The sequence below is a fragment of the Remersonia thermophila genome, chromosome 2 (genome assembly GCF_042764415.1).
Source record: "Remersonia thermophila strain ATCC 22073 chromosome 2, whole genome shotgun sequence".
In the NCBI taxonomy this organism is placed as follows: domain Eukaryota; kingdom Fungi; phylum Ascomycota; class Sordariomycetes; order Sordariales; family Chaetomiaceae; genus Remersonia; species Remersonia thermophila.
The window spans coordinates 1650261-1667635 of NC_092218.1; the positions used below are offsets into that span (position 1 = coordinate 1650261).

General features: G+C 64.5%; 5 protein-coding genes across 5 annotated transcripts; 3 read left to right on the forward strand and 2 right to left on the reverse strand.

Annotated features, from left to right (window-relative positions):
- Positions 1–706: 706 nt before the first annotated feature.
- VTJ83DRAFT_1911 (uncharacterized protein) lies at positions 707–3525 on the forward strand (the record flags this gene model as incomplete). Its single annotated transcript, XM_071008123.1, has 2 exons — positions 707–1105; positions 1252–3525. The coding sequence occupies 2 exons, from the start codon at positions 707–709 to the stop codon at positions 3523–3525; spliced, it is 2673 nt and encodes an 890-aa protein (XP_070868451.1).
- Positions 3526–4446: 921 nt separating this feature from the next.
- On the reverse strand, positions 4447–5490 carry VTJ83DRAFT_1912 (uncharacterized protein; the record flags this gene model as incomplete). Its single annotated transcript, XM_071008124.1, has 1 exon — positions 4447–5490. One exon carries the CDS (start codon positions 5488–5490, stop codon positions 4447–4449), a length of 1044 nt encoding a protein of 347 aa, XP_070868452.1.
- Positions 5491–6821: 1331 nt separating this feature from the next.
- VTJ83DRAFT_1913 (uncharacterized protein) lies at positions 6822–9004 on the forward strand (the record flags this gene model as incomplete). The annotated part of the gene is made up of 2 exons (XM_071008125.1): positions 6822–6919; positions 7012–9004. The coding sequence occupies 2 exons, from the start codon at positions 6822–6824 to the stop codon at positions 9002–9004; spliced, it is 2091 nt and encodes a 696-aa protein (XP_070868453.1).
- A 1035-nt stretch (positions 9005–10039) lies between these two features.
- Positions 10040–13677, reverse strand: VTJ83DRAFT_1914 (uncharacterized protein; the record flags this gene model as incomplete). Its single annotated transcript, XM_071008126.1, has 3 exons — positions 10040–10409; positions 10542–13357; positions 13411–13677. 3 exons carry the CDS (start codon positions 13675–13677, stop codon positions 10040–10042), a joined length of 3453 nt encoding a protein of 1150 aa, XP_070868454.1.
- A 1228-nt stretch (positions 13678–14905) lies between these two features.
- VTJ83DRAFT_1915 (uncharacterized protein) lies at positions 14906–17250 on the forward strand (the record flags this gene model as incomplete). The annotated part of the gene is made up of 3 exons (XM_071008127.1): positions 14906–15166; positions 15238–16643; positions 16755–17250. The coding sequence occupies 3 exons, from the start codon at positions 14906–14908 to the stop codon at positions 17248–17250; spliced, it is 2163 nt and encodes a 720-aa protein (XP_070868455.1).
- Positions 17251–17375: the final 125 nt, after the last annotated feature.

A 17375-nucleotide genomic window follows, 5' to 3' on the forward strand; every position in this document is an offset into this window, starting at 1 on the left:
AGGATTCAAAGGAAGAAAATGAGGAGGAGGAGGAGGAGGAGAAAAAGAAGAACGAAGGAGGAGGTAGCAACAGCCAATTCGTTAACGCTCCCCCCCCAATGACGTCCTCTTGACGAAAACTCCTTCTCGCCAACTTACACAGTTGTCTAGTACCCAGGACGCTTTGTCTCTCCCTCCTGCGAGACCCCTGGCCTCTTTCCTTCCCTTCCTCTTCCCCCCCGGCCTCTCTCCATCGTCATCTTCTTCACCCTTGCCAACCTCGGGAGTAGATCGCCATCAGCACTTTCATGCTCGGCCTCGGCGTCCCCCGCATCGTCATCTCTACCATCACGGTCGCCGGTCGAGCACCATAGACATCATCATCGCCGCTACACCCGCCCCTTCTCAATCTCAATTGCATTCCATCCTCCCTATCTCTCGACACCAGCCTTCGCAGGATCATCAACACGGCCCAACCCCGGGATCGAACGCAGCACCAGGGGTGCCATTCCGCACGCGACGCGCTGCCGACGGAACTGGCAGGCGGCGTTCGCCCACTCCCCCCAACCAGGCGTCGCACTCGGCTGTCAACGTAGTGTAGCAGTGCAGCCCTAGGGCGAAACCGGCAGGCGGATTGTCGCACACGACAGCAGCAGCGGCAGCGGCAGCGGTAGCATTAGCAGCGCTCCCCTGGCTGACGGGATCGACAACTGGCAACCCTGCAGCCATGTATCAAGCCATGCACGTATCCGGGGCGGCGGCGCGGCTGCCGCCTCGATCGCCGCCATCCCCTACATCGTCCAGCACCACGCAGCCGCGGCAACAACAACAGCAGCAGCAGCAGCAGCCAAAGACCAGCTCGCATGGTCACTCGTCGGTGCGTGAGGCGTTTGCCTTTCTCACCCGCAGCAGCAGCAGCAGCAGCAGCAAGAGGCAAGGCGATCATCGCCCATTCACGTTCAAAAAACGACCTCCCCCGCTGCAGCTCTCGTCGACGACATCCTCAGGACGCGCAGACGCCAGCGACCCTCGGCCGTGTCGGTCCCCGGCTCTCCGGTCACCGGATTTTCAGTCGTTTCCCGAGATGGCTTGCCGGTCCATGGAGGCGCAAAACCCCACGACAAAGGTATGTGCATTTTGTGGAGACGGAGCTGGAGATCCTTTCAGGGACGGTCCTTGTCGCGGAGACGTCAATGACCCCATCTCCGCGGATCGCTCCAATGGAGGGCTCGGCTGAGCGGTGGAACGGAGCTGACATGAAGTGCCGGGCAGACCGTTGTCGTGCGGTACCGCGGCACCAACGTGACCATCCACATCACCAAGTCGACGTCGGTCGACGACCTGGTCGCCAGGTGCGGCCACGTGCTGGGGCGGGCCGTGGATCCCGCCACGTGCGTGGTCGTGGAGCCGTATGCCCGTCTCGGCCTCGAGAGGCGGCTCCGTCGGTACGAGCTCGTCTGGGACGTGGTGGCGGCGTGGGACGACGAGACCGGCAACGCCTTGGTGATCCAGGCCGACGCTCCGGACCCGGACGGCGAGCTCAGCCTCGACGGCGTCCCCCTCACGAGCCTGGAGCCCGACGGCTTCACGATGCCCATGTACTGGCTCCAGCGCCCGGGCAAGTGGAGCGAGCGCTACGTCACGCTCCGCGAGAACGGCAAGATGTTCGCGTCCAAGAAGGCCGACTGGACGTCGGCCGACAAGGACGTGGTGCGGCTTTGCCACCTGGACGACTTTGACGTGTACTCGCCGACCGAAGCTGAGATGCGCAAGAACCTCAAGCCTCCCAAGCGGTACTGCTACGCCATCCGCAGCCAGCAGCGGGCTTCTCTGTTTGCCGATTCCAACTTTTACGTGCGCTACGTTTGCACCGGCGACGCCGACGCGGCGAGCCGGTTCCGCGCCGCCGTCCATGGCTGGCGCAGCTGGTACCTGGTCAACAAGAAGCTGAACCTGCGCGAGCCGACGGAGGAGCCGTCGTCGCCGGCGAGCCATGCGTCACCGCCGGGATGCGTCCGTCATGGACGCCGCCCCTCGTTCGACCAGGGCCCTCACGGGCCGTCGTCGACGGAAGGTGGGGAGCGCTTGGCCCGGCCGTACACGGCGCATCGCGAGAGCACCCCGCTGTCGGACCCGCCGCTGTCGCCGCTGTCGCCGGGGTCCCAGGCGTCTCCCCGGCCGGCGCCAGCGCAGAAGGCCGAGCACGGCGTCTTCTTGCCAGGCGGCCTGCTGGGCGAGGTGTACGAGCAGCGCAAGCAGCAAGCTCTCCAGGAGAGACAGCGGCGGGGCACCGGGGCGTCCGGCAACGGCCACCCGGACGACGGGCCTTTTATCAACGGGCCAAGCCTCCTCAACCGGAGCCGCGCCGGCACCGCGGCCGCCGTGGACAGCCACGGCCGGCCCCAGACGGGCGAGTCGGACGGCGGCGGCTTGGGATCCGCGTCCAAGCCGACCAGCCCCACGTCCCCTTGGTTCCCCTCGGCGCTGCGGCCCTCGGCCGAGCCGCGCAGCGCGCGAGAGCAGGTGGCGGCATCGCTGGCTCGACGGCCTAGCACGGCGTCCCACGCCCCGTCTCGCTCGTTCTCGGTCCGCCATCAGGATCCGCGCCACCCGGCCGTGTCACCCCCCCTCACGCGGCTTCCCGACTCCAACCACCGCCCCGGCCATCACGGCACGAGCTCGAGCCCGAGCCTGGGCCTGGGCCAGAACCACCAGGTCCACCAGGCCCAGAACCGTCAACCTCTCCTCGCCCCCAGCCCGTTGCCACCGCCACCGTCATCCCACCATCATCACCACCAACAAAAGCCCCTCATCGATCTCACCCCGACCTTCATCGAGGCTCCGCAGTGGTCCTCCAAAAACCGCGGCCACGGCGTGCGCGCCCCGCAAGGCGCCCCGCTCGTCGACTTCGCCACGGGCAACGCCGCGCCGTTTTGCACGGCGACGCGGTACTGGGTGGACGGCCAGGAGCCGCCGCCTAGCAAGCTGGTGCGCCGGCCCGGGCAGGAAGCGGGGCTCGTCTCGCCGGCCGGCGGCGGCGGCAGCAGCAGCAGCAGCATGCAGGCAGGGCCCACGCTGATGGAGCAGTACGAGGCGCGGGTGGCCGGGTCGAGGGCCAGGGCGAGGTCGAGGCCCGGGGAGGAGAGGATGCCGGGAAGGGCGGGAACGGGGATGGGGATGGGCATGGGCATGGGGATGGATGAGCGGGGAAGCGAGCTGGCTAGGAGGCATACCGTCCGGGGCGTTGGCGGCGGCGGTACGGCGAGCCGCAGCCATCATTCATATCATCACCGGTCCGGGACGGTGGGGGGGAGCGGTTCTGGGTTTGGATTGGTATCCGGGTCCGGGTCCGGGTCCGGGCCGGGATCGGGGGTTGACGCCGTCCCTCCCGTGCCCGCCGTCGAGTATGCTGCGTTGCAGGATCGGGTGAGGCTGATGGGCCTGGGCGACGCGGATGCCGACAGGACGAGGGCCGCAGCTTGGATCCAGGGGCAACAACCATCACCACCACGGCTACAGCAGCAGCAGCAGCAGAGGTATCGGTAGGGGGGTTGGCCGGTTGGGTTGGGCTACTTTGGGTATGTTGAATGTATGATTCGTAGACGCGCACCCAGCGGAAAGGGGGAGAGGGTTGTTTTTTTTGTTTGGCGGGGATCTGGTTGGTTTCTCGTGGGATTCCTCCGCAGTCGTTCGTTTGGTGAGTTGGGTATACCTAGGCAGGGGATAGATATGGTGTTGACGACAACGACGACGACGACGACGACAACAACAACAACAATAACAAAAAGAAACAACGACAGTGATGACGGTGAATAATTATTTTTGTCATGAATACCTGACCTACCTTTCGATAGCCGCATGGGTTTGCGGGGGGTTGAGGATGGTCTGGGCCTCCTACGCTGGAAAGAAGACACCACGAGGAAGAGCAATGCATAGATGAGAGGACGGCAATTTTGAGTTTTTTTTCTTTCCCCTTGGGGAACCCCAAAGAAGTGATCACGCTCGACCATTGACTGGCTGGCTGGCTGGCTGAATTCATGTGAGTTGAGACTGGCGAAGGAGCAGGGCTGGTGGTGGTCCAGGAACTTCAGTTTCTATTTCCGCTCGAGAGAGCCTGCTAGGCAGGATATCTTGCCCATCCTGTCCTAGGAGAAAAAAAAAAAAAGAAAACAAAAACCAGTCCTGTCCCTCTATGTATATCCCTTTTGCATTCCATTACGGACATTACTACTTTGTTGGATTCGTGCCTGACCCGGCAGGTTGAGTAAGAAATCTTTTCTACTCGTATAGGTTGTTGTTCCTCCTCCCCTCTCTTTTCCTCCTCCCTTCTAGAGATCCATCACACTAGATATCCCCGGTCAATCCAACGACAGACACAGACCACGACAAGCGCTCGTCACGGACCCCTTCCGAGGAGCTAACGCTCCCTCTCTTGCTCTCTCTCTCTCTCTCTCATAAAAAAAAAGCTTATTTGCTGCGCTTGTAGATCTTGGCCAGGAAGGCCTCAAAGACGCCCTTCTTGAGGCCCTTGGACTCGTCGATCTGGGCGATCTGGGCGCGGATGTCGGCCACCACCTTCTCCTCGTAGTCGAGGTAGCGCTGCTCGAGGCTGAGCTCGTCGTAGAGCTTCTTGACGCGGGCCTCCCTCTCGGGGTCCTTGCGGCCGTAGTTTTGCTCGAGCAGGTGGCGCTGCTCCGGGGTGACGATGGCCAGGGCCTGGTTGATGAGCCAGGAGCACTTGTTGTCCATGATGTCGGTGCCGATCTTGCCAATGTGCTCGGGCTTGCCAAAGTTGTCGAGGTAGTCGTCCTGGACCTGGAAGTACTCGCCGAGGGGGATGAGGATGCTCTCGGCCTGCTTGAGGTTCTCCGGGGTGGCGAGGTCGAGGAGGTAGAGGGCCAGGGCGACGGGCAGGTAGAAGCTGTAGTAGGCCGTCTTGTAGACGACGATGAAGCGGTACTTGTCGAGGCTAAAGTTGTCGAGGTCGACCTTGTCCTCGGGGGCGGTGAGCAGGTCGCAGAGCTGGCCGATCTCGGTCTGGTACGTGACCTCGTGGAACAGCTCCATCAGGTCGACGTAGCGGGGGTGCGTGCGGAAGTACTTGCGCAGCAGCGTGTAGATGGCCGACTCGAGCATGAAGGCGTCGTTGATGGCGATCATGCCGACGCCGTCGTGGCGGTACCAGCAGGGCTTGCCGCGGCGCGTGATGCTGCAGTCCATGATGTCGTCCGAGACGAGGAAGAAGGCCTGGAGCAGCTCCGTGAGCCAGCCCAGGGTGGCGGCCTGGAAGTACTCCTCGTCGGTCAGAGGGCGGCCCAGGAGGATCGAGACCGAGTCGACCACCGACATGCCGCGGTTGCATTTGCCGCCGACGACGTTGAACTCGAGCGACTTTTTGTACCAGTCATAGGCCTGCTGGGGGAGGTTGTAGGAGCGGGCCTGCTCGAGGAGGACCTCCTGGAGCTTGGGGAAGACGGCTTCGAACTCCTGAAGCGTGGTTGTTTGGGCCATGGTTGCGGTGGTGGTGGTGGTGATGATGGAGTTGTTGTTGTTGTTGTTGGAGGAGGGGGAGGAGGAGGAGGGGGGATTGAGACGAGAGGGAGAGGGAGCTTGACGGCCTAAGGGAAAGGGGGGGGGGAGGGGCTAGGAAAGTGGGAACCCTGGCGACCTGAATGCCTTTTTGTATGTTTTTGTCGAGGGGGTAGCACAGGGATTCACAGGGATCACTGGGGGGGAAGCCAAGTCAAAGGAATCCGACCACGGGACGGGGCGGGACGGGGCCCCTGAGATGGAATGGAAGCCATTGGCCTCGCAGATTGGGCGCCGATGGACCGGCCTTAAGCCTCTCTCTGGCCCCTCTGGCCCCTCTGGCCCCTCTGAACCCCTCGGGTTCCCTAGCGCCATTGTGGAGGGGGGTGGACAGGCTGGTACTGGTGTAGCGGGTGCAGGCGCTGGGGCTTTTTCCCTTTTGGATGTTCCTCAAGTCCTACAGCCCACCTGCGGGGCTTTTTTTTTTGACGAATTTTGGCGGTGAGAGGGGGACCCTTGCTCCTTCGGGAAAGAAGTGGGGTGGCAGAACTCAGGAACCGGCAAATTCCCATGCCAAGCCTTCCTCTCCCCCCTCCTTCCAATCCAATCCGCAGCGGACCCGAAGGGCAACGCCGCGCGTCATGGGCGGCGGCAGACGCGTCTAACAGGTACCTACCTAGCGACTGGATTCTAGGGAAGCAAGTGCCCTGTACCTAAGTCAGGCACCTACAATACCTACCACCTACCTAGGGATACACGTACTAGGTACCTGAGGTAAGGTCCCTTACCGTACCTTGGATACCTACCAGGTACCAACATTGAACCATTCGGCTGGAGAGCTCCACACCTCTCTCTAGATCTCTCTCTCTCTCTCTCTCTCCAGCGACCGGTCAGCAACAAACAACAACAACACTGGAACAATCCGACGCTGCAATCCCGACACTCGACAGCACGCCACACCACACCACACCACACCACACCACATCCATCATACCAAAAAGTGACCAGTGGTTGGGGCGGGAAACCACAGCATGAGCATGTTGCTGCCACGGCGCCTGCATCATCACCCGCTCTGTTTTACCACGCTCGGCATGTCCCGTTGAGACAATCCCTGGGACTTCTCGGAGACAGATTGGAGACTTCTCACCGACCCGACCTACCTAGCCAGCATACGAGCGGCTAGCAGCCACCAGCATCGACCGGTTCCTCCCGCCATACCGCAGAGCGGACGATAGCAACCCCCACACCTTGTCCTACCGAATCGCGTCCATCCGGCTCCCTTCACCCGCCCTTCCGCAAGACAGAGCATCGCCATGGGACTCTCCGCCAAAGACTCCCTCCAGCTCAGGGAGGCCCTGCAGACCGCCGTCGTCAAGTGCTCGGAACGGTGCTTGTACCAGTCAGCCAAGTGGTAGGTATGGCGTAAAAGCATGGCCGATTTCGCCCCGTCACCGCCCGCTGACCTGCGACCGTGCTTGCGCATCCTTCCCCCCCTACCTCCAGGGCCGCCGAGCTCCTCGACGCCCTTCCCGAGCCCGACCTCGACACCCCAATGGCCGAAGACGTCGCCGAGCCTGCCGTGCACCCCGCCTTCGCCCCGAACCCCGACCCCGCCGAGGCCGCCCTCGAGGCCCGCGAGCTCAGCCGCTACCTGCTCGCCAGGTCCTTCTTCGACTGCAAGGAGTTTGAGCGATGCGCCGCCGTCTTCCTGCCCGAGCCCCTGCTGGCCAGCCTGCTCGGCACCGACCCGGCCGACGTGGCCCCGCCCAAGGCCAAGGGCAAGGCCAAGGCCGGCGCCGTCCCCGCCGTCTCGTCGGACGACCGCCTGCCCGAGCTCAGCCAAAAGAGCCTGTTCCTGGCCCTCTACGCCAAGATCATCGCCGGCGAGAAGCACAAGGACGAGGAGGCCGAGATGATCATGGGCCCCCACGACTCCGGGGCCGTCGTCAACAAGCAGCTGGTGGTGGTCAGCCGCTTCCTCGCCCGCTGGTTCGCCAAGCGCAAGGCCGACGACGCCGACTACCCGCCGACCCAGGGCTTCCTCGAGTACCTCTACGGCATGGTGCTGGCCAAGGAAAAGAACGACAACCTCGCCCTCGAGTACCTCATGCAGAGCGTGCACCTGTTCCCCTGGAACTGGGGCGCCTGGCAGGAGATGACCAACCTCATCTCGAGGGTCGAGCAGCTCAACAAGATCGCCCCCCACCTGCCCCAAAACATCATGTCCTTCATCTTCCACGCCAACGCCGCCGTCAACCTCTACCAGCAGGGTCCCGACCAGGCGGCGTCGGTCAACGACCTCCTCAGCATCTTCCCCACCTCGTCCTTCCTCCTAACGTGCAAGGCCCTGCTCTGCTACCACTCCAAGGATCTCTTCGCCGCCGAGCACGAGTTCAACAAGGTTCTGGCCCTCCACCCCTTCCGCCTCGACGCCCTCGACCACTACTCCAACATCCTCTACGTCCTGAACCGCCGGCCCAAGCTCGCCTTCCTGGCCCACCTCTGCTCCAACATCGACAAGTTCCGCCCGGAATCCTGCGTCGTCATCGGCAACTACTACTCGCTCCTGTCCCTCCACGAGAAGGCCGTCCAGTACTTCCGCCGCGCCCTGATCCTCGACCGCTCGTGCCTGTCGGCCTGGACGCTCATGGGCCACGAGTACGTCGAGCTCAAAAACACCCACGCCGCCATCGAGTCGTACCGCCGCGCCGTCGACGTCAACCGCCGCGACTACCGCGCCTGGTACGGCCTGGGCCAGACGTACGAGGTGCTCGAGATGCACGCCTACGCCCTGTGGTACTACAAGAAGGCGGCGGGCCTGAGGCCCTGGGACGCCAAGATGTGGCAGGCCGTGGGCTCGTGCCTGCAAAAGATGGGCCGCGACCGCGACGGCATCAAGGCCCTCAAGCGGGCCCTGCTGGCAGACAGCTACTACGACACGGCCACGGCGGCGGCGGCGGCGGCCCCGCCCAGCAGCTTTGCCGGCGGCGGCGGCGACCGCACGGCCCAGATGGACCCGGAGGTGCTGCTGCAGATCGCCACCATGTACGACCGCCTCGGCGAGCTCGACGAGGCCAAGGCCTACATGGAGCTCTGCCTCGCCCAGGAAGAAGGCATCAACGCCGCGGCGGACGATTCGGCCGGCCGCGCGGCGGGCGGAGGGCTCGGGGAGTCGGTGGCCGTGCACGACTCGCCCGGCTCCGACGCCGAAGCCGAAGCCGCGGACCCGGCCACCCGCGAAGGCACGGGCGTCACCTTCGCCACGAGCAAGGCCCGCATGTGGCTGGCCCGCTACGCCATCCAGACCCGCGACTACGCCACGGCGAACCGCCTCGCCATGGAGCTGTGCCAGGACGGCGTCGAGGTAGAGGAGGCCAAGGCGCTGATGCGGCAGGCGAGATCGGGCTTGGCGGAGCTGGGCTCCGCCCCGGGGGGAGGGGCGTCCTCGTCGGTCGCGGGCGAGGATCTGCACCACCGCCGCCAGTCTCGGGGCTAGAGGCCGCGGGCGTTGGGAGCGCGAGCCTGGAGGGGCCTTGTGGCTCAGGACCTTCGCCGTCATCCCAGGGAGCATCGTCACCGGCAGCACCCCGCGAGCCATCTTTTGCGCTTGAGCGGGGAGGGATCGAGTCCCGATTCTAGCTCCAGCTCCAGCTCCAGCTCCAGCTCCAGTTCCGGCAGCAGATCTGGGTCCACCGACGGGGGGCAACCTGGCCCGTCTCAGCCGTCTTGGCCAGGTGCGTCGTACCGGGACAGATACGATGACGACGATGACGATGTCGATGACAAAGACAAAACGAACCATCCAAGGGAAGAGAAAAGGGAAGAGCAGGAGATGGACCGAGGCGAAAGCCAACGCCGACATGAGGACCACCAACGCCGAGGAGGACCCCGGGATGAGGTGAGAGACGACAGAGACGGCAACGGCAACATCAACGGCGACAACGGAGGCACAGACACGGCCAGGGATGTTGACGACCATGACGGTCACAGCCATGGCCAGAGCCACCGCCGGAGAGGACGCGCGCCGCAGAGGGAGTGGACGCGCGGGAGCACCGGACGGTTGGCGTCAAGGGGTTGATTGGATGGGCAGCGGAGGGGGTTGGTTTCCTTTGGGTTGGAAAGGGTTGAATACAGAAAGGGAGGGAGGCTGAGTGTTGATGGAAAAAAAAAAAAGAAAAGAAAAAAGAAATCGTGCCACGAAGCGAGTTTGCGCAATTCCATCTCGTGTGCAGTAGCATTATCGGCCCCGGTGGTGGTGGTACCAAGGGCTCGCCAGACCGCAAGGCATATTATATTTCTATAGAACCAACGTTGGCACGGGTGCGTATGCGTATGCGTGCGTGCGTGTTTGTGAGTCGCACACCCTCTCAGAGAGCACGCAGTAGCAAGGTAGCCCTCACGATTCGTCTCCTCACCGCACCCGACTCCGCCGTGTTCCGTGTCTGACCCGTCATCCATGACCCGCCCCCAATGCCAATTATAGTATGTCATACCCATCCCTGTGTGCTACCTTTCCGAACCGGTTTCCCTTTTATTTTCCCTCTCCGCCCGCTGCCGCCGCCGCCGCCGCCGCCGCCGCCGCGTTCCCTTCCTTGGTGGATGTCGCAGGAGGAGGACTAGGACTGGAAGCAGTAGGCTTTTCGGGGGGAGGAGGGGGAGGAGGGCTTGCTGCCGTAGGCCCTGGCCCTGGCGCTGGTGTTGACTCTGGTTGTGACGGCGGCGGCTGCTGTTGCTGTTGTAGTGACTGGGGTGGTGGTGGTGGAGGAGGAGGAGGTGGAGATGGTGGTGGTGGTGCTGTGACCATTTTGCTTCGGATGACGGAGGCGAGATAATCGCCGGCGTCTTCAAACCCATCGATCTTGCCGAGGCGGGTCCGGAAGAGTTCGATGTCGCGGAGCATCCTGCAAAGAAAAGGAAGAAAAAAAACGTGGTGAGTAAAGGAAACACACAAGCAGCGGGAGGCGAGGAAAAGAAAAAAAAGAACAAAAAAACGGCGGGGAAAGGGAAAAAGGAAAACGGAAAACAAAACTCACCTCTGACGGCCTTGCTCCGTCTCGACGGCCACCTCGTGATACGCGGCCCCAAAAGTGTCCTTGTAATTCTTGAAGACGGGCACCATGATGATCCTGACGGTGGCCTCGGGCAGGTGCTTGACGAGGTTCTTGTGCAAGGTGGTGGTCTCCTTGCACAGCGTCTCCATGTACTCGTTGGGGTTCTCCGAGGGCTGGTCCCAGGCGACGGCCTTGAGCTTCTTGGTGCCGGCGAGGGCGCGGCCGCTCATGATCTCGACGAGCTTGTCGTAGATGTTGTTCTGGTGCTCCTGCAGGGCGCGGCGGACGCGGTCGTACTCGCCCGTGACGGCCGGGGTGGCGGCGTGGCCGCACTGGCGGCGGACGAACTCGCGGATGTGGGGCACGAGGGCGGCCACGAAGGCGAGGGACTGCGAGGCCAGGGCGAGGTGCTTGGTGGTGATGTTTTTGAGGCCGGCCGAGCGGGTGGCGCCGGCGCCCAGGATGAGCTGGGTGCAGCGCGAGTTGAAGAGCTGCAGGTAGGCGATGAGCGAGGGCGAGATGTCGGGCGTCATGGACGGGATGGCCGTCACGAGGCGCAGGAAGCGGGCCATGCCGTGCATGCACGAAATGGCCGAGTTGGGGAGCAGAAAGGTTTCCGAGTCGACGACGGCGCTGCGGGTCTTGGGCTTGGCCGTGCCGTTGGCCGCCGGCGCCGAGAGCACATCCGGCTCGCCGCCGCCCCCGCCCCCGCCCCCGCCGGCGGCGGCTTGGGCGTCGGAATGGGGCAGCCAGATCTGCGTGCCCTCGCCCTCGGCCCAGGCGGCCGGGTCGCGGGTGCTGCACTCGAGGATCTGGGAGAGCAGCTCCGAGTCCTTGTCGCCAAAGTCGGCGGCGTTCCACAGGTCCGACTCCATGCCCTGGGCCAGCTTCTGGCTTTCGGCGTCGCCGTGGTGCTGGATAAAGTCCTTGATGTGGCTGTTGACGACGGTTTTGAGGGTGGTGCCGCTGCGGCCCGAGATGGCCTCGCACTCGTTGGCGAAGTGGAGGTTGAGGGTGAAGTAGCGGAGGAACCAGATGAGGTCGAGGCGCTTGCTCTGCTCGGCGCGCACCCGCAGCACCTTGACCACCTTTTCCTGCGCCACGTCGACGGCCTGGCCCAGGAGGTTGGCGATGTCGATGGCCCGGTGGATCTCCTCCTGGGCCTGCTGGGCCGCCTCGGACCCTTGCCTGGCCGTGGGGCTGAACGGCGGCGAGCGCAGCGGCGGGGACCGGACGCCCGAGGGCGGCTCGCCGATGGAGCTGGCGACGTCGAGGAGAACCTTGACCTGGGTGCCGAGCCTCCGCAGGGCCTCGGTCACGCCGATGTACGTCTTGGTCAGGAGCTCCTCCGCGTCGCCGGGGTCCAGGGCGCGGAGGTTGCGGGCCAGCGTGATGGAGCGATCCTGCTGGGTGCGGCCCTTGCCGCCGGCGCGCGTCGACGTCGACATGATGGACTCGTTGTCGTCGTCGGTGGAGCTGGGCATCTGGCGGCGGATGATGGTGCGGATCTCGCGCAGGGCGGCGTCCCGGTAGGCGGTGGCGGCGGCCGTGAGGAAGCGCGCGCGCTGCAGGCCCGTCAGGCTTTCGCGGAGCTCCTTGCGGATGGCCTCGGTGCCCGTCATGTAGGACGGCAAGGCCGACGGCTCGCGGCCTTGGTTCCCGCGGGCGCGGGCCGAGGCGCTGCTCCAGCGCATGAGGACCTCGTGCGACGAGACGTGCTCGACGTGGCTGCGGAGGTCGGCGAGGAGGGTGTTGAGGAACCGGGCCTCGTACGACCTGCCGATGCGGAGGCGGAGGGTGTCGAGGTCGCCGTGGACGCTCTGCAGCGCGGTCGCGTCCCGGAGGTCGCGGGGCTGGAAGCCGAGGCGGCCGGCGTCGGGCGCCTCGCCGGCCATGAGGTTCTCGACGGCCTCGATCTGCTCGAGGGCCTCGCCGAGCTCGCCGGCCTCGACCAGGGACTCGCAGACGGCGACGCCGTCGACGATCTGCCTCAGCTGCAGGACGGCGTCGTGCAGCTGCTGGACGTTCTCTCGCCTCCGGCGCTGCTGGACCAGGCGGAGGCCGCCGGCGACCATCTCGTCGTCGAGGGCGCCGAGGTCCTTGCGCAGGGCCTTGATCCGCTCGACCGAGTCGGCGGCCTCGGCGTGCAGCTCGCGGAGGGCGCCGAGGGCGGTGAAGAAGGTGGTGGAGGCGGTCGAGATGGACTGGATGAGGTGCATCTCGACCGTGTCCATGTACCACGACAGCTTCTCCTGCAGGATGGCGTTGGTGGCGAGGGCCTTGCGCGGGGCGGGGGCCTGGCCGTTGGGCGGGGGGTGGTGGGCCTTGTCGTCGCTGCCGGGCGCGGGGCGCACCACCTCGGAGCGCTCGCTGACCACGTCGAAGATGCGCGGGTTCTCGAGGCGGAAGTCCGGGTCGAAGTAGACCTGGGGGATGGTGGACAGCGGGGGCGGCCCCTGAGCCTGCCCCCGGCGCGGCCGGGCGCCCGAAGGGCGCGGGGCCGTGACGGCGTCGAGGGAGGACAGCGAGTTGAGCGAGGCGGTCGAGGTGCGTCGCGACGACAGGCCGGTGCGCCGGGGCCCGGGCTGCAGGTGGCCCTCGTCGGGGGGGTCGGCGTGGTCGTCGGGCTTGGTCTTGCGGTGCGGCGACGACGACGAGGCCGGGTCGTCGTCGGCCTGGATGCGGCGCAGCTGCTCGTACAGGGCGCCAACGTCGGAGAGGTAGGGCTTGAACTCGTCCGAGTCGACGTGGGGGATGTTGGTGAGGGTGACGGGGGGGATGTCGCGGGCGGTGGGCGGCTTGTGGGCGCTCGAGGCGGGGGCGCGGCGTGGGGGAGGAGGCCGGTCCTCACGATGGGAGGCTGGAGCAGGGTCGAGATGGCGTTCTGGCCCCATTCGTAGACGGCGGCGCCGGCCGAGGGGGCGGCGGACCACGAGTCGAGGGAGCCGCCGACCGAGGGGACGGAGTGGACGGAGCTGGCATTGGAGCCGCGGCGTTGGGCGGGGCGCGGGTGGGCATGGGAGGCGGTTCCGTGGAAGGGGAAGTCTTGCCGGTGGCCGGCGGAGCGGGTCGGCGACAGGCTATCGACCGACTTGCGAGCGGCCGGGATCGAAAACATGGCGGCCGGGGCTCTCGGGGTGTCCCCAAGCATGCGGCAATGGCGGTTCTCGTGGAAGATGGACGCAGAGACGCCGTCACCCGGGAATCATGGTCGGGGGTCAGGTTGGGAGGGGGGGAAGGACGAAGGGGTTGCGCCAAAGCCCTGTTGGGTGCGGATCGACGTTGGCTTGTGTGCGATAACTACGTACTGCGTACTGCGTAGCGGTGGCTGGATCGAGTGCAACGGGAGTTTGGTTTTGGATGGTCCAGGTGGTCGTCGTGGTTGTTGGTTGGTGTGGTGGTTGGTGTGGTGGTTGGTGTGGTGGTTGGTGGGAAGCTTCCAACCAGAAGTTGTTGCAGCTGCGTAAGCTTCCCCTCCCTCGTCGTCGTTCGGACTTGCCCTTGTTTCGTTTGTTGGTGGTTGACGGAAGGTGCTGCTGCTGTACACAGTAACTACTGCTGAGTAGTAGCTGCTGCGCAAGCGCTGGAATGTGGCCAGGATGGCCTGCCAAGCCCCTTCCGGTTTCCCAGGTTTCCCAGGTTTCCCGGTATTGTAATACGTGAAAGTCAGGTACGGTACAGCACGTACTATACACAGTACACGTACCGAACGTAAGGTAAGGAGTACGATCGATGACCCCACGTGGTGTAACAGGGAACGTACCGTGACATACCTTACCGACCGTCCTGGGTCCTTGGGGGCGGCCTTGTCTCGTCGACACTAACAGGGTGGCCCGTGCTCTCCTCTGCTGGCGCTCAGCGCTCGGCGAGGGGCTGGTGCTGGTTGCGAGAGCGGGAAACGGCCAAGTGGGGACTCCCATTTAGATCCCTGCCCCAATGTCGCGTCGTGGGCGCGTCTCTCTGGCGCCTTTACGCGTCGGCGCTGCTGCCCCACCATGCAACGCCCGCCCGCTGGCACTGGCGCTGCACTGCAAGGCACATGCACAACCCGCACTGCACCACACCAACGGCGAGAGCGGCTTGAACGCCATCACTGCCCAAGCCAAGCATCTTTTCCATCTCTCCATCTCTCCATCTCCCATCTCCCATCTCGCTCCGCCCCCCCGCCCTCCTCCCTCGCTCGCCGGCCACCCTCTTTTTTTTTCTTTTTTTTTTCCTCTCTCTCCGCTTCCTCCTTTTTCTCCATCGGATTGTAATAATACCTTGGGTCATCCTCTGACGCCAACACCGACGCCAACACCGACACCGACACTGACACCGACACCGACACCGACACCTCCGTCGCCATGGATCGCCAGTCGGTGTTTTCCAGTCGCCTTTACACGGCACAAGCCGAGAGCGAAGACTCCAACACGCACATCCGGAGCCTCCTCGAGTCCTTCATCCTCGACTTTCGCCTCGACAACAGCTTCATTTACCGAGACCAGCTCCGCGAAAATGCCCTCCTCAAAAAGTACTATTGCGACGTCAACATCGGCGACCTCATCAAGTTCAACGAGGAGATCGCCCACCGCCTCGTGACGGAACCCGCAGAGATCATTCCCTTGGTATGGTTTTCCTTGTCCTCTCTCTCTCTAACCCCCCCGTCCTAACCCCCTCCTCCTTCTCCTCCTACCAGTTCGAAGCCGCCCTCAAGCGCTGCACCCACAGGATCGTCCACCCCCACGAGCCCAACATCAAGCTCCCTGACCACCAATTGCTGCTGCACTCCAACGCCGAGCACGTCTCGATCCGCAACCTCGACTCCCTCACCATCGCCCGCCTCGTCCGCGTGCCCGGCATCGTCATCGGCGCCTCCGTCATGTCCTCCAAGGCCACCTCCATTCACATCCAGTGCCGCACCTGCGACCACACCCAGGACATACCCGTGCTCGGCGGCTTCAGCTCCGTCGCCCTGCCCCGCCAGTGCGGCCGCTACCGCGCCCCCGGGGACCCCACCGAAAAGTGCCCCCTCGACCCGTACTTTGTCGTGCACGAAAGGTCCAGGTTCGTCGACCAGCAGATCATCAAGCTGCAGGAGGCCCCCGACCAGGTGCCCGTCGGCGAGCTGCCCCGCCACGTCCTCGTCTCGGCCGACCGCTACCTCGTGAACCGCGTCGTCCCGGGCTCCCGCTGCACCGTCATGGGCATCTTCTCCATCTACCAGAGCAAGGGCTCCAAGGGCTCCACGAGCGGCGCCGTCGCCATCCGCACCCCCTACCTGCGCGCCACCGGCATCCAGACCGACATTGACCAGACCGCCAAGGGCCAGGCCGTCTTCTCCGAGGAGGAGGAGCAAGAGTTCCTCGAGCTCAGCCGCCGGCCCGACCTCTACAACGTCCTCGCCGACTGCATCGCCCCGTCCATCTACGGCAACCGCGACATCAAGAAGGCCATCCTGTGCCTGCTCATGGGCGGCTCCAAAAAGATCCTCCCCGACGGCATGAAGCTGCGCGGCGACATCAACGTCCTGCTCCTCGGCGACCCGGGTACCGCCAAGTCGCAGCTGCTCAAGTTCGTTGAAAAGGTGGCCCCCATCGCCATCTACACCTCGGGCAAGGGTTCGTCCGCCGCCGGTCTGACCGCCTCGGTCCAGCGCGACCAGTCCACCCGCGAGTTCTACCTCGAGGGCGGCGCCATGGTGCTCGCCGACGGCGGCGTCGTGTGCATCGACGAGTTCGACAAGATGCGCGACGAGGACCGCGTCGCCATCCACGAGGCCATGGAGCAGCAGACCATCTCCATCGCCAAGGCCGGCATCACCACCATCCTCAACGCCCGCACCTCGGTCCTCGCCGCCGCCAACCCCATCTTTGGCCGCTACGACGACATGAAGACCCCCGGCGAGAACATCGACTTCCAGACCACCATCCTCTCGCGCTTCGACATGATCTTTATCGTCAAGGACGAGCACGAGCGCGGCAAGGACGAGCGCATCGCCAAGCACGTCATGGGCATCCACAGGGGCGGCCGCGGCGTCGAGGACCCCGTCGAATCCGAGATCCCCGTCGAAAAGATGCGCCGCTACATCAGCTACTGCCGATCGTAAGTTTTTCTCCGTTTTTTTACGTTCTCATTTCCACAGGGCCGCTTCAACGACACACACCCTCTGGGGAAATACTACGCACATGCTAATCTATACCCCGCCTTCCACAGCCGCTGCGCCCCCCGCCTCTCCGACGCCGCCGCCGAGAAGCTCTCGTCCCACTTCGTCGCCATCCGCAAGCAGGTCCACGCAGCCGAGCTCGAGGCCAACGCCCGCTCGTCCATCCCCATCACGGTTCGCCAGCTCGAGGCCATTGTGCGCATCACCGAGGCCCTCGCCAAGATTACCCTGTCGCCCATCGCCACCGAGGCCCACGTCGACGAGGCCATCCGCCTCTTCCTCTGCTCCACCATGGACGCCGTCAACCAGGGGGCCGGCAGCCAGGGCAGCCGCGAGCTCAACGAGGAGGTGGCCCGCGTCGAGGCCGAGCTGAAGCGCCGCCTGCCCATCGGCTGGAGCACGAGCCTGGCGACGCTCCGGAGGGAGATGGTGGAGGGGAGAGGGTTCAGCGAGGCGGCCCTCAACCGGGCGCTCATGGTGCTGCAGAGGAGGGATACCATCATGTTTCGGAACCAGGGAGCCCAGGTGTATCGGAATGGAGCCTAAGGGTAGAGGAGCCTCGTGGAAGCCGTCCCGAGGAGGAGGTTGGGTCTGGTTCTTGATTCTTGCGGCGATGCATGGGCCGGGTTCGAGATGGGCATGATTGTGAATTTGGGTGCGAAAAGGCGCCG